The 15,765-nt window shown below is 40.6% G+C and overlaps 1 protein-coding gene across 4 annotated transcripts in view; it reads right to left on the bottom strand.

The window, feature by feature from the left end:
- Positions 1-15,765, bottom strand: part of CLCN1 (chloride channel, voltage-sensitive 1) — a 47,607-nt gene that overhangs the window by 14,179 nt on the left and 17,663 nt on the right. For all 4 annotated transcript variants that reach the window (XM_009328637.1, XM_009328645.1, XM_009328653.1 and 1 more), the window contains exons 7-12: positions 14,347-14,425; positions 11,406-11,531; positions 4,157-4,241; positions 2,734-2,835; positions 830-914; positions 234-383 (exon numbers count right to left, since the gene is read on the bottom strand). In XM_009328637.1, the coding sequence (XP_009326912.1) occupies positions 234-383; positions 830-914; positions 2,734-2,835; positions 4,157-4,241; positions 11,406-11,531; positions 14,347-14,425 (627 nt within the window). The remainder of the gene's footprint in view (positions 1-233; positions 384-829; positions 915-2,733; positions 2,836-4,156; positions 4,242-11,405; positions 11,532-14,346; positions 14,426-15,765) is intronic.

The raw sequence follows: 15,765 nt of genomic DNA, 5'->3' as shown, positions 1-15,765 counted from the left end.
GAGGAAGAAGACCTAGGGAGCAGTGAAAGAGATCACTATATTAAGGCCAGGAAACTATTCCCTAATAATTTTGGTAATCTTGCATTCAAGGTGGGCAAAAATCACTTCAAAAGATATAAGACCCTTCATTCAATACCCAGCAAGTCCTCATTGGCAGTTCACAAACTATTTTATAAAGCATCAGGAACATTCACTCCAAATGGAGAAGGGTTACGGTGAACTGGGTTTCCTACCTTCATGAGGAAGAAAAGCAGGATGATGATGAAGACACTGACTTTCGGATGGATCCAGGCAGCAGATTTCCCTAGGATCTGAGGGTCCCCTGTGTATTTTGCCCAGGTATAGTTATCAAAGAGAGAGCTGATGGCTTCCCGTGGCATCAACTAAACAGCAAAAAAACCAGGCATGAGCCATGAGATTAGATGGAGTAAATACTCCACCTCTGTTCCAAGAAAGTGGAGGAGATTTTTACTTTGGTAATTCATGATTATGAGACTTAATTCACATTTTTAATCTTCAGGAAGAGAGATGGGACTTTACCTGAACTAGTGAAAGGATCACTACTTTCACACATGGGGTAACATCTTATTACTTGCTTAGGAGAGTGGACCTTTTTCAAGTTTTATATGAAGGAGATAGCAGAGATCATAAGTCTCTCTTATGTCCCTCTTCAGTCCAAACTGAATATAGTCCCTCTTCAGTCCAAACTCCTCCCAAGTTTTTCTTCCCCTTTCTATGACATAAAACCTTATGGTTTATTGGGGCACAGGATAAGGCGAGACTGTTCCACAGAACTGCACAGAATTGCAAATACACACCCCACTCTCACCTCTCCTGCCATGAACTGCCCAAATCCTGGAGGAAAGGTCACAGTTGCTATAAGGAAGGTTATAACCCCAGGGTATATGAGGCGGCTGAAAAGAAAGAAAATTTTATTAAAACACAACCTCACATTCTTTTCTTGTAGCACTATCACTTCAGGACTATGAATGCTATTTCTGTGAAAGCTCTCTGCCACATCTGTATCCATTGCTTTGGAGTTCTGTTACTGGCAATTTAATGCCCTGCTCCACTGATCATCATCATTCATAGAGAGTTCAAGTGTCAGCAAAGACATTTTTCCCATCAGAATTAGTGTAATGGGAGGGATGGAGGGAGACAGGGATGTACAAAATGCACAGACTTGAATACACGGGGGGGAATGTGTGTTTACAATGATGTGTTGACCTATTGTCAAAAGCCAGCACCTCCTCCATTTGTCCTGATTATGCCAGTCTTGCCTCTTCATCCCCCATGCAATGTATCCTGTCCTACTGTATTTAAATGTAGGTTTTTTCCATACATTTCTGCATGCATCCCCCATTGCATTAACTCTTATGAGAAAAACTGCTTTTCTTTCCATTGAATTGCTGACTGTCACAATTTTTGGGAAAGTGTCCTTGGTGGCTAGTGGGTCTAGCTGTGCTGGGCCAGTGGGGCATAGCTGGAGAGCAGGCTGAATCCCTCTGTGTTTGCCTGCTGCTGTGTCTAATCCCAGGATGGGTTTCTGGGTACACTGTGACGCTTCATGGGCACTAAGACAACATGAGTCTAAGCTGCCTCCACGTGCTGGACTAATCCTGTCAGGCCTCCCCTGACAAATTACTGTGTTCCCTACAGGAATTTCTGGCTGAGATGCTGTGGTATTCAGGAAGACAAAACATAACCTTTAATTTCTTTCACTCTAAGAACCTACAAAATTCTGAGAAATTAGTCAAAAGTTTAAAGTAAATTCCCGCTTTTCAGGCTTTGCTCCACGTCTCTATTAACTTTGTTTGATGGGTCTGCTGGTGCTTGTGGGTAATGCTACATAATGAAAAAAGACAATTTTCCTTCCACATTATAAATAAAGTCAGTTTGAACTTCTTTTTTAAGTAGTGGTTTTCTTCTGCTCAGATCTGCAACTTGCTAAGAAATGTAGGTCCTCCACACCTCTCAACTTAAAAAATTCTTATAACATCAGATTTCTTCTGTAAAAAGACTGAAGACATTTACAGTTAGCCACCTTTTCTTCTTCAGGTTATAACTTTGGAGGTTATAACTTTATTAGAGAGGGGAAAAAAGTATCTTCAAGTGCCCTGTAAAACCTTTATTGCTAAGATTTTAATTTTGTTTTGCATATCTCTTCCATGCAGTAATTCACACTATTTGGTTATTATCAGTTTCAGCTTTTAGTTCGTAAGTATGCAGTAATTGCAATACCGCAGCACATTCTTTACATTTTTGCCCACATTTTGATTTAAAAAATTTTAGATTTTAAAGACATAGTTAGATTTCAGTTGTATTTAATTTTCTTAAATATAAATGATGTTGAATTTATTTTTTACAGGTTCTAAAAAAAAAAAATCAGAAGCAGCATGATCTTAAGAAGCATGATAATTGATTTTCTAATTAAAAACATTTTCTGTCCAATCAGTAGTTTCCCTTGTCCTCTTAATGAATATTACAGACTCTTCCTTCTAAATCAAGAAGCTATTTGAAACTATTGGGGCTAGTCAAGAAGAAAATCCAGCTCAGAACAAATTCTTTTGATGTTTGCAGATACTTTGTTCTCATATAATTGCAGTTTCTCATATTTTTACTATCTTACACTTGAAATAGTTCTACTAGCTTCCAGGAAGCATTTATTACTATCCAATACCAGTAGGGTATAAAAATCCAGTCCCTAAAGAGAATATCTTCAAAGGCACTCACTATTTGGTGAGAAACTGGCTCAGACCTCTATGACGCCTGATGCATAGGACCACTTGGCGATTGAGATAAACGAAAAATGCTCCAAGGAATCCAGAACATATCCTAAAGTGGAGAAAATTAAATAAAATTATACCAAACACAAACCATCAACCAAGAAACTAGGTTCAAGTGTTTTTCATCTTCAACTGTTTATGAAGTCTTTTAAATGTCACCTAGAGGGTTACTCCTACAGCAACTCACTTGAAGACATTGACTCCCTGATGAAAGGGGAGAGATTATTTTGGACCTCTTTCTTTGTCACACACACTGCCAGTTTACCACTTAGATTTTCTCTTGCTTAGAGGGGGAAATCTCATCTATAAAAACTATAAGTTTTATCTATAAAAATAATCTATAAAAAAGGACTGACAGATCTCCATGGGGCTGGAGAAGAGCAACTGGGCAAAGACCAGTATTGTCAGAACTTAGACATCAGGTTGGAACAGGAAACAGTAAAAATGAAGGTAGTTTAACTCTGTTTCAGCAGAAGTATACACCTACACCAAATATTAAAAGTAATAGCAAATCTTGTGCCTAAACCAAAGTATGTCATCTCTGATCCTAATCACTTAGGCCTATGTTCCTGATCCTAATAAAGCCAAAAAAGTATAGTTGTGTAAAGACTGGCCTTGATCCTTGTGCTCTCTAGCTTAATGAGACCTGGATAAACAGGGCCTAATACTCAAAGTGAAGTGGGAAAAAAAAAGAGTGAAAAAAGAGTGCCTTTGGAATTGGTAAGGGGAAGTGTTATTTTATGTGGCAAATAATTAACCCACAGAATACTGAGGATTCAGATTTACTGAATGGCCCTTTAACCATGTTGATGGCATTCCCAAATGAACTGACCCAACAAGTCAGTTTTCACTTGACAAAAATGGGACAAAAGATTTAACCAGGAAGATTCCCTTTTACAAGGCCAGAATGGTTATCCTTTTCAAGAGAGGTTGGTACACTCGACATGGTAGCAAGGGTAACTGAACCGTAATTGGATCCAGTGAGAGAAACAGTTAATTTATTAAGATAAGTGCCAGTTTTATTTTATTTATGGAGATGTCTGAGTTGGTTTTGTTTGTGGAGGAAAATTTGGGAAAAGAAAGAATGAACTTATATCCAGAACCTAGACCAATTTAGACTTACTTTTTTCCCAGAACTTAAGTTCCGAAAAAGATAGAGGGAAATAAACAGCTTGATAATACCCACATTTCCTTCTTTACCCATAGTGTTACACGGGCACCATTTCTGAAGGAGGAATCCCAACAAGCAGAGGCCTTAACTGTGACAATCAAACTGTTTAAAAGAGCTGTAACTGTTTTGCAAAAGAATTCCTAACAGAGCTTACATGATAACCTTTACAAAGAAAGGAGCCAGGCTCCTGGGAACTTACCCTATTACAGCAAACGCTGGCAGCTCTTGCAGATCAAAGGGGAAATCCATGCGAAAGTTTGTTCTGAACAGGGCTGTGATGGTGACTGTGAGAGAAGAAAGAGGTAGAGGAGGAAAGGGAATAATGAGGTGAGAAGTTAAATGCCATAAAAGTTAGGGGTAGGGACAGGGGAACTAGTTATATACATGCTCCTGTGTGGTTTCATGGCATTATATACAGTATTACAGATTGGCAGACTGCTCTGATTTCAGTAGTGCCTATTTTTGAGCACTTGCAACCCCAGCACTTTAGATGGTATAGGTTTGTTTTCAGAGAATGTATATTTTTTTTTAGCTAAAATCCCAGATTTTTAAAGGGTTTTCTTTTCTTATTTTCTTCTACCATCCGTTCTTTAGGAAATAAAAACTCTTCCCACTATACTCACTGACTCTCAAAACTCTCTTTGCCGAGGCAGGCAGTGCTTACATATCTGGAGAAACTGTGTCACACACAGTTGTGATTGCCTTCTAGAAACAAAACTCAGATCCTCTCTGAAGTCACATCTGCCAAATTTTTGACTGGTACCAAAAGAATGAAAGTCTTAGAAATCAGAGATGGAAAAGATCAGCTAAGACCCGTCTTCTCCAGCTCACCTCTCCTGGTTGTGTTGCACTGCTAAAATGACTCAGGTGTTGAAACCTGTCCTGCTTTTACCTGGAGGTACCTAATTGTGTGGAAACAGTAAGTATCTGTATGACAATAGGTGAAGTACAAATTACCAATCTAGTGCAGCGTGGAGATGCAGCTGAATGAGGATGGATATAAATCCCAACTTGCCCTGGATGAAGGAATTATTTGTACAATGGGGAAAGAAAAGAAGCAGTGAAAATCTAGCATTACATGATAATTACAGGAGGCATTAGTTACTTGTTAATTGGTCAGACAGGATCAGGTTTAGAACAATGATTTAATCAGATCTCTGTGGGTTACATTACCTAAGATAGCTAAGCCTGTCTAACAGCATGCTACTATCCCAAATGGGAAGATCTTAATCCCTGCCTCTTCACCCCGTTCCTTCCCTCCTGGCTGCACTGTTCTCCCCTCCCATCGGGCACAATCTGACACATGTCAAGGCCTTCACTGGGTTCTTTCACCTCATTAAAACCTACCAGAAAACCTATCTGCTTTTTTCCTGGATTAGTCCTCTGCCAGGGAAATGAGTTGAATGGAGGGGTCCAACGAACACAGAGATGTTACAAGGGAGGGGTGGAAGAACAGTCAGTGAGGGAAGATGGTGAAAAGCAGGATATCCTGGTTTTTGTTAGATCAGCCCAAGAAAGGGATCATCTCAATTTAGTTTTAGGAAACAGACAGTCCAAGCCACTAAATGACAATGCATTAAATGTATAGTAAGGCTCACTGTCAAAGAGTTTTATCACAGGGCAGCAAAGATGACCAGGGCAAAGGGAAACAGTCACAGCACTTAGTGTGACTCTTTCTAGGTTCCCTCTCTAGTCCCACAAGACAGAAAGAGATTCTTACAGAAATGCTCATCCCACCTATCTTCATCCTCTTTCCTGAGTGACTAAGCCATCCTGAAACTGTGTGGCTAAGCCCTTTTCTCTCCATTGGCTACAAACTCTACTAGTTTAGAGTGGCTGTCCAACTCTTACAAGGTGAAAGTTAAGAGAAGTAAAAAGAAATGAGAAAGTCTAGTTAATGGAAAAGTACTTTAAAAAGCTTTGAACTTTAAAATACCACTGAACCATGTGTAGAAGTGATCAGAACGAGCAGGAGGAAGACAAGGTGTAAAACACTATGGCAAATAAGATGAAGGTTCAGGACAAGGTAAAACAGAAATCCTGCAAATTGCAGAACTCCAGCCTTCCGTGATTAGCAAACAGGGGCCTAAGTTGCAGCAGCCAACCAGAACGAGCCAGATGTTATCTGGAAAGTACAGGTAATGGTGTAAAGCCAGCCAACAAAGCCGTCAGTATCCAGAAGCCAGCAAAGATTTTGTGGGTCTAAAAGAGAAAAGAATTTTGGTAAGATGTTACACAACTTATTTGCACCTGTCTACTCTGATGTGATTGCTTCCCTACCTGCTACTTCCTGGTAGCAATGATGCAGCTTGGAGGTAAAAAATGACAATAAAAGAGGTGTTAAACAAGCTGCGGACTTAAAAGGCATTAAGATCTGAGGCAGATTAGGAATGAGGTGGATGAGCTATTTAAAAAAATAATTCACCTTCTGTAATGAGCATCAGGGCCTCCAGGGACTGGAGCGGGACTGATGAGTAGCTTACGTGTTTAAGAAGGTTGTGGAACAATGTGGTAAAGTACAAAGAGAGTTGTGCATTAGCACCTGGCAAATTGGTTAAATACATATAGATTTTAAAAGCAAGCACAACCCTGGAAATACCTGTTTTGAACCTCAAAGCCACGGAAAAAACCCAGAAGGATAATTCAAATGAATAAAATCTTTGTGACGTGGAGTTTTTTAATAAAACAGTAAAACCAGATTAAGGGGAATGGTATTTATTTAGATTATTGAGAGGCCCCACATGAGGCTGTGGAGCCTCAGGTAGAATGGCAAAAGGGAAAATATTATCATGGATCAGAAGCTAGCCCAGAGAGAGAAAAAAAGTGAGTTTATCATGTCAGACATGTAATGATGCATGTCATAGTACACATGTAGCAGGAGTTGCTAATTGTTGTCTTGGAGCCCTGTGGTGTTGAATGGGTTTCTTCAGAGGTCATATTGGAGCTGATCCTGTTTAACATCTGCATCAATGTCCTGGATGACAGGATGGAACTCACTCATCAGTGACCATATTGAACTGGGGAGGGAGAGAAGGTGGTGGTTTGTCACCTGGAGGGCTTCATTCAGAGTGGCCTCCACAAACTGGAGGAGCTGACCAGTAGGAACATCATAAATTCAACAAAGATGAAGATTTAGTCCTGCACCTGGAATGACATGCACATCGGTTACAGTCTGGTGGCCTAGTGAACAGGAAAAGCTCTGCTCTCATGCCAGCGGATCCTGGTGGATACGATGCTTAATATGTGCCCTTGTGGCAATGAAAGCTAACCACATACTAGGCCACATCAGCAAAAGCACAACCAGCTGGTTGACAGTGGTGATTATTTCCTTCTATACAGCACTGAAGAAGCCACATCTAGAAAACCCAGTACAAACGAAATGTTACAAAACTGGAGAGACTCCAGTGGTGAGCCCCAAGATGGTCCAGGACATTGGCACAGGGAGAGGCTGCAGGAACTAATTCTACTCAGCCTGGAAACGAGAAGGCCCAAGGGGGTTCAAACAGCAGTCTCCCCTACCTCATGGGGAAGTTGCAAAGACACAGTGGAAGAAAGAGAGGTAATGAGCACAACTTCCAAGAAGGGAATTTTGTCTACATAGAATGAGCAAATGCTTCTTTCTGGAGGGGTGGTTCAACACTGGAACAGATGCCCAGACAGGCAGTGGAAAGTTGTCCGTGCTGTAAGCAGGAGTTTGGAGTAGAGAGCTCCGGGGTCTCTTCCAAACTGAATCTTTCTATGATTCTATGATTATAAATTTTCTGAGGAAGACAGCAAAATCTGCACATGATACTGAATCAGTTTACCCTGGTTGGAAGCAGAGAGGCCTGCATGAGAAAGGCAATGTTCTGTGTTGATGAATGCAAAATAATGCAGTGGGGGAAGATTATTGATACATTAGGAAGGAATCTGATCTAACAATAGTATTTCAAGAAAGAGAGTTGGATCAGTGTAGACAGCTCTAAGAAAATGGTCTTTTAACCTTTTTCCTAACTACAGCTGCTAGAAATGTGTAAAAGCTGCATAAAAATGGTATCATAATGCAGAGTTTTGCATTGCAGTATTGTAATGCCTTCCAATAAAGCAATTTGATAGCCACATCTGCTTGGAACTCTGATCATTTTACCTCAAAAATATTCTGGAAGAAGATGGCAAATGTTTGCCTAAGCAGAAAAGTTAGTTCACATATTATGTATGAATTTACAATAGTTGAGATGTTCCACATGAACATTACAGGTAGATGTGCATAGTGCACATTAAGGGAAGCAACTTCTTCCACTTTCAAGTACATTAACCCACCTCATACAAAGGCTTTCTTACTGGGTGATAATAGTAGCTATACAGGAAACTAGCACAAAGACATCCGCTTATTTATCGGGTGCATAACTTCTGGGAGTAGACAAGACTTTAGAGATTGTGAAGACATCAGAGTGGGAGCCTAAGAAAAACGCTTGCATGAACAAAGGCTGAAAAGACCGGGCTTGTAACTTTCAGAAGGAAATGAGGAAGAAAAGACATGAAAGATAAGTTAGAGTGGGCATGATAAAGGATCATAAAATAATGAATGACTTAGCTAGACAAAAGTTTCTAGTTCCTTAATACAAGGACAAGGAGACTGGCAACACAGACAAAGAAAAATCAGAACTTTGAAAAGGAACTATTTTTCATAGACAATTTGATCATGGAACTTTTTAACCCAGACAGTCAATGAAGCACAATGTAAGGAGCCATTAATATGGGTATTAAAGCTGTCTGGATGATTTTGAAGAAGGGACAACAATTAAGATGTTTCAGGATTAAGCTAATTTCTAATGATTTGAGAAATTAGCAAGGGAGATAAGTAGACAGAGTGAAGGATAGGAGATTATCTCCTGTCATCTGTCTTTGAATTTCTTATATTTTCCTCTGGAAAGAACAGAAAGATGTGTTTTTTGTGATAGATCGGATGGTTGAACACCTCTCAATATGCGGTAGTGTTTCACAGACAAAGGTGTAGTCACTTTCTACATTCAAGTAGAAAGTGCAGTCACTTTCTATATTCAAGAGAATATTCAAGCCAAATAATGTTTTAGCACAAAAAAAATCCAACCCTGTGAAGTCAAGTTATAGCAGTTCTAAGTAAGTGAACTGCCCACATGGAGCTCAGATCAATAAAATAGATGCAACTCCAAGAATAAAAGATAAAGACATTATAAGCAAGAAGTTTACAAAGAAATGGCTGCCTTCTGCCATTGCCACAGTATCTGAAATAGAATAGAATAGAATAGAACAGAACAGAACAGAACAGAATAGAATAGTTCAGTTGGAAGGGACCTACAACCATCTGCTTGACCAATTCAGGGCTGACCAAGTTGAAGCATGTCATTAAGGGCACTGTCCAAATGCCTCAAACACTGACAGGCTTGGGGCATCGACCACCTCTCTAGGAAGCCTGTTCCAGTGTTTGACCACCCTCTCGGTAAAGAAGTGCTTCCTAACATCCAGTCTAAACCTCCCCGGTGCAGCTTTGAACCATTCCCACACATCCTATGACTGGATCCCAGGGATAAGAGCTCAGCACCTCCCTCTCCACTTCCCCTCCTCAGGAAGCTGTAGAGAGCAATGAGGTTGCCCCTTCAAGGTGGGGCCATACCAATGCTGAATACAGTGAGATAATCACCTCTTTTGACCAGCTGGTCATACTGTGTTTGATGCACCCCAGGTTGCGGTTTGCCGTCTTGACTGCCAGGGCACACTGCTGACTCATGTTGAGCCTCCTGTCAACCAGCACCCTGAGATCCCTTTCTGCGGGGCTGCTCTCCAGCCACTCCTCTCCCAATTTATACTTGTGCCCAGCGTTACTCCGTGCCAGGTGCAAAATCCGGCATTTGGGCCTGTTAAATTTCATCCCATTAATGATAGCCCAATGCTCCAATCTATCTAGATCCCTCTGCAAGGCCTCTTGTCCCTCAAGAGAGTCAACAGCACCTTGCTAATGGTGCATTCAACTCCTGCATCCAGATCATTGATGGATGTTCAAATATATCAAACAGAACTGGCCCTAGAACTGAACCCTAAGGAACACCACTGGTGACCGGTCGCCAGCCAGATGCAGCCCCATTCACTACAACCCTTTGAGCCCTGCCCTTCAGCCAGTTCTTCACCCAGTGCACCTTGAACCTGCTCATCCCATAGCTGGACAACTTGTCCAGAAGGATGCTGTGAGGGACAGTATCAAAAGCCTTACTAAAATCCAGAAAATCTGCATCCACTGCCTACCCTTCATCCACTAGGTGGGTGACCTTATCATAGAAGGATATCAAATTAGTTAAACTGGACTTTCCCTTTGTGAACCCATGCTGACTGTGCCTAATGATTGCATTGTTCTTTAAATGCCTTTCAACAGTACCCAGTATGATCTTCTCCATAATTTTTCCAGGAACTGAGGTTAGACTAACAGGTCTGTAGTTCCCTGGGTCTTCCCTCATGCCCTTTTTGTAGAGTGGAATAACATTGGCTAGCTTCCAGTGAGTAGGGACCTCCCCAGACTCCCAAGACCTCCCAACACCAGGTAGCTCCTTCAGTACTCTGGGATGAATCCCATCAGGCCCCATGGACTTGTGAACATTCAGCTGATACAGTGGTCCCTTACAATTTCAGTGTCCACAAATGGAAAGTCACTGTTCCCACACTCGTAGTCCTGTTAATGCTCTCCTGAACAAGCTTGTTCTGTGCGATCGGTCTACACAAATGTTGCACTCGTGCTTTTCAGTTACTTGAGACAGTTATTTTTTCAGGACCTCCAGTTGCACCCTACCAATCCTATAGCCTCCTAACCATTTTATCATCTCAATTTTCTAGACTATTTGGTTTTTATGCTTCTAGTCAAGAGATGACCAAAGCAGACCATGGAATTTCCAGCAGATCACAGGTGCTTTTCAGTTACTTGAGACAGTTATTTTTTCAGGACCTCCAGTTGCACCCTACCAATCCTATAGCCTCCTAACCATTTTATCATCTCAATTTTCTAGACTATTTGGTTTTTATGCTTCTAGTCAAGAGATGACCAAAGCAGACCATGGAATTTCCAGCAGATCACAGCAGCATACACTGTAGTATGCATTACATCCTCTGTGATGGGATACCAAACACAGAGGTATCTGTGTTTGCAGCCTTGAGATTATGCTGAGTAGAGGCAAAAATCCCACCTCAGGGGCCCTCTTACTTCCCAAGGACTCATATTCAGTGATTTTTCAGTGATATCCCCAGCACACCTAGGAATAGGTTGGGTTGTACAGTTGATGACATAAGATACTTCCCTTTCTCTTTTCCTACTGTACTGCTGGAAGTCACATGTCATGGCAGAAGTTTCAAACATCATACAAGGTTGTAGTTTCGAGGAAGATGGAAAATAATAAATTAATAGAGCAACTTTTGTACAAAGAAAGTAGGAATGGTTCTTAGCTTACCTGCATCCTTGTTCCAAACAGCAAGGACTCGGAAAATGAAGGCACTAAAGGTAGCTGCAAAGAAACCTCTCCAATAATTGCGCACAGCAAAGTATGTAGAAGTGACCTCAATGCTGAAAAGGACCCCTAGAAAGAGTTGGAAAGGGAGCAAAGTTAAAATCAGAAGTGTAATGTTAGAAGCATGAGAGGCTTCTAAATAGTCTTCTAGAGCAGTGGTCTCCAAACTTCTTTGATCATGTACCCCTATCAATAAAAAATGTTTGAGCACATACCCCCCCAATATATGTGTATTTATTTAAAAATTATATACATGTACTACTGTACTAATATATTATGTACAATATAAAACATACACAAAAAATAGAAATTAAAAAAGGGTGAGTTAAAGATTAAAAAACAAAATTTTAAAAATAGTTTATTTATTAATGGAACAAAAAAATGTTTGTTCTTACAAAAAATATTGGTATTCTTTATTTTTTGAAATCTTGGTTTAACACTTTGTGATACAGTGATTCAAAGGTCTGGTTCTATGTTCACTTTATTTCAATACTTGGTCTTAATGGCTGTCATAGCTGAAAAAGATATCTCACAAAGATACATAGATCCAAATGCAAGAAATGCATCGTTGGCTGTGCTTACTAAATCATGATACTATTTTTTCAGTCCCATCCACCACTTATGCTAAGATTTTTGTTGAAACTTGCATAGTAAATTTCCATCTTCCCTGATGTCAATCAGTTGTTCTTGCAAACTAATCAGAAGGTGTTGAATTTTTATATCTTTAACAAATGTGTTCAAAACCCACTGAAACTCTTAATCTGGAAGATTTTTAAACAGGTTAGAAAGTTCTGTTTCCAAATTTTTAAGCATACCATATAAGAGTTTTTGTAGGTGACACACTTACATTGTATTTGGCAAGAAAATCACAAAAATCTCCACAGCAGAAGTTTCTTTTGAAAAGCAGTTACTTTCTCACCCACGGTTAGAACATCACTTTCACCTTGAAGGGATACATCAAGTATATTTATTTTTTCAAAAATAACTGCTAGGTAGTATACTACTGACAGATGCTTGTCATCACAGAAAAGATCAGCAAATTCAGAACACTTGTCTTCTTGTAAAAGAAAAATGTGTAACTGGTCTTTAAATTCAACAACTCTTTATTAAAGCCCATTGCCACGAGATAACCAGCAAATATCTGTATGGTACAAAGGATTTTCGTGGTCCCTCCCCATCTCATTACAAAGTATTGCAAAGATTCTACTGTTTCAAGGTCTCGTTTTTATGAAATTAACCAAAACAATGACATCCTGTAGCACTTTGTGCATGTCTGGCTCCCACTTCTTTGCTTCAATAGCTTGCCTATGAACAATGCAGTGGATGAATTTCAGGTGTGGTGCTATCTATGTAGCCTTACCACACAATCCTTTTCTTAGTCAAAGCAGTGCTCCACTGGTCATTATACTTGCACAGCTTTTCCATAAAACGTTTTTATTAAAGAAGGAATTTACTGTTGAGAATATAGCTCCTCTGGTAAATCTCTCCTTTAGTGGCTCACAGAAAGTGATTCTTCATGTATTTCACTTATTGAAACAGAATCTAGCAAATACCATCAGCTGAGACATGTTAGAAACATCTGTACTTTCATCCAGCTGCATAGCAAGCCTCTCACACTGTGTAATTTGTACTGATACTTGTTTCTTCAAATCTTCAGCAATGCTGTCTATGCGTCTTCCAACAGTGTTTGCTGACAAAGGAATGCATTTTAGTTTGCCTCTGTATTGCTTTCTGTGTATTATTTCAGCCATTTTTACTGTGGCAGGAAGAACAAGTGTTTCCCCAGTGGTATGTGGCTTTTTGTCTTTTGCTATGAAGTAAGAAACCTCAAAGGAGGCTTCTAAACATTTATCATTAAGTTCAGTGAAATTTTGTAAACTACTGGATTGAATATCACATAGCTTGAAACATTGCTGAATAAACTGTAGAGGTTTGTCTTCATGTTCTGGACGCGTAGTTTTTAAATGTCTTGCTAATTCTGATGGCTTCATACCATCATTAGCTAACTTCTCAAAGCACAATATACACTTAGGGTGAGGTTCATCGTTAATGATAGCGGATGTAAATCCATACTTCAAATAGTCTTTGATAACTTTTAGGTTTTTGGCCAACTTCTTGTCAGACCTGATTAGCTGGTCACTGTTTTTACCTCATAATGTGACTGATTAAGAGCTTGTACTAGGAGTGGAAGTGTCACTTCTGCCATTTTCTTGTCATTCGTCTGTGCTCGCATTATTAGTATTACCTTCAATCCATGGTCTCTTTGCAGGAATCTTTTTAAGCCACTTGTCCATTTTGTGAGGGTTAGTTTAGTTAACACTAGATAATATAATCTGTAAATCCACTTAGGTGGGCACACATTGATTGCAATACATTGCGATATGCTGAAAGTGAGCAAAAGAGTGAGGGCACCACTGTCAACTCTCTGCATTGTGAACAACTCTACACCCAGGACACCTCATGCACTGTATGTCACAAGTGGCCATCCGACATATGGACCGAGTGAGGGCACCAGTGCCAATTACTGAATATTAGTAAAGCTTAATTTATTTCTTATTTTTTTAGATTAAAAAAAAGATAGAAATTCCAATATTTTCTTCCCACACCCCAGTGGTTCATCTTGCACACCCCCTGAGGTATGCACACCCCAATTTGGAGACCACTGTTCTAGAGAGCCTTCCCCTCTTGCCTCCAGAATGCTGACAATGTGGAGAAAAAGACTGTGTCAGAGATGCTGGGGAGGTTGGTAACATTGAAGGTAAGCTTCTTTGTTCAAGGTAGTTGACAGATCAAAAATATGGTGCAGGAAAAGGGGAGAGGAGAAGAGGACTAGGCAGGAGAGGATTTAGGTACCTGAGAAAAAGGAAACAGAACAGCCACTTGCCTCCAAGTGGTGTCCCAAAGCAGCAGCCGACCCCCACGGCGCAACCCACGGTCAGGACATCCGTGTAATAATATGGCTGCTACTGGTGAAAGAGACAAAGAGAGACAGACAAACAGAAGAAAGAAGGAAAGAAAGCAGAGAGTGAGTAACAGAATTGGCAGGTACGGCCACACGCTCTGTCACCCAGCTCTGTCACCAGTCTTAGAGTTACAGCTATATTTATCTTACTTCTCCCTTCTGGATGGCTTCAAAACATTCAAAAGACAAGACCTGGCACAAGACAGGCATATACCTGGAGTCACATCTTCAAGAGACGTGGAGAAGGCAGCATCTCATCTTTCATTGAAACACGCACATTTCTGTCACTGTAGAAGAAATGTCTCGTGGAAAATCCTCCAGAGGGTGGAGGGCACATATGTATGTTTTACTCCATGTCTTTTACTTTGGCAGGGAACCTCAGGATGCACATGTGCCAGAGAGTGCCTCAAAAAACCCACCCTGTGAGTTTGTGTGCACAAGGCACATGCATATCCAGAACTGAGTGTGGACAGATGCTGAAGGTCCTGTCACCCTGGGTAGGTGAGTGGGTAACAGATCACCTAGTAAAGGATTGTGCTGTCCTGGTGAAAACAGTCACGATAATAAAGGGAAATGGAAGGTATAAAAGGTAGAGTCTCTCCTGAGACAGTTTTGGAAGCCACAGAGCTGTTGAAAGGGAGAAAATGCTCTCCCACTCTTTCTCCAAGATTTGGCCCTGAAATACCTGAGAATGGTGAAAGTTGGGCAGATAGGTTTTCTTTTATTTTGTCTAAATCCTAGGTGGTGTATAATACACCAGTGTTAAAAGCCTGGGTATTTGATACTTTCTACTATCACGTGTTCCCAAAGTAGCCTGTTATATCTCCCATGAGAGTTCTGAGAATGGGTGGTCTTGTGTTACGGTGGGAATCTGAGTGGCCAGATTGAACTTTAAGGCCAGAAGGCCATGAATTCCTATTTACCTGAGCAGGTGTTTGATAGAGTCTCAACCAAGAGGTGTCTCAAGGCTATCTCTGCACAGCCCAATAAAAAAGGGCCATGGACCATTCCCTGACCCAGAACAATGTGTCCTTATCCACAGCTTTGTCCTAGGTAACTTCTGGGCTCTATTAGTGCCCCTGTGGCCTTAAGACATAATCACGTCCGGAATGGGGATGGGATTCATGGAATCATAAAATCGTTTAGGTTGGAAAAGACCTTTAAGATCATCAAGTCCAACCGTTAACCTAGCACTGCCAAGTCCACCACTAAACCATGTCCCTAAGCACCACATCTACACGTCTTTTAAATACCTCCAGGGATGGTGACTCAATCACTTCCCTGGGCAGCCTGGTCCAATGCTTGACAACCCTTTTGGTGAAGAAATTTTTCCTAATATCC

The sequence above is a fragment of the Pygoscelis adeliae genome, unplaced genomic scaffold, assembly GCF_000699105.1.
Source record: "Pygoscelis adeliae isolate BGI_AS28 unplaced genomic scaffold, ASM69910v1 Scaffold120, whole genome shotgun sequence".
Taxonomy (NCBI): domain Eukaryota; kingdom Metazoa; phylum Chordata; class Aves; order Sphenisciformes; family Spheniscidae; genus Pygoscelis; species Pygoscelis adeliae.
Note: the sequence above shows the minus strand (reverse complement) of the source record. Positions and strands in the feature narration are given on the sequence as shown.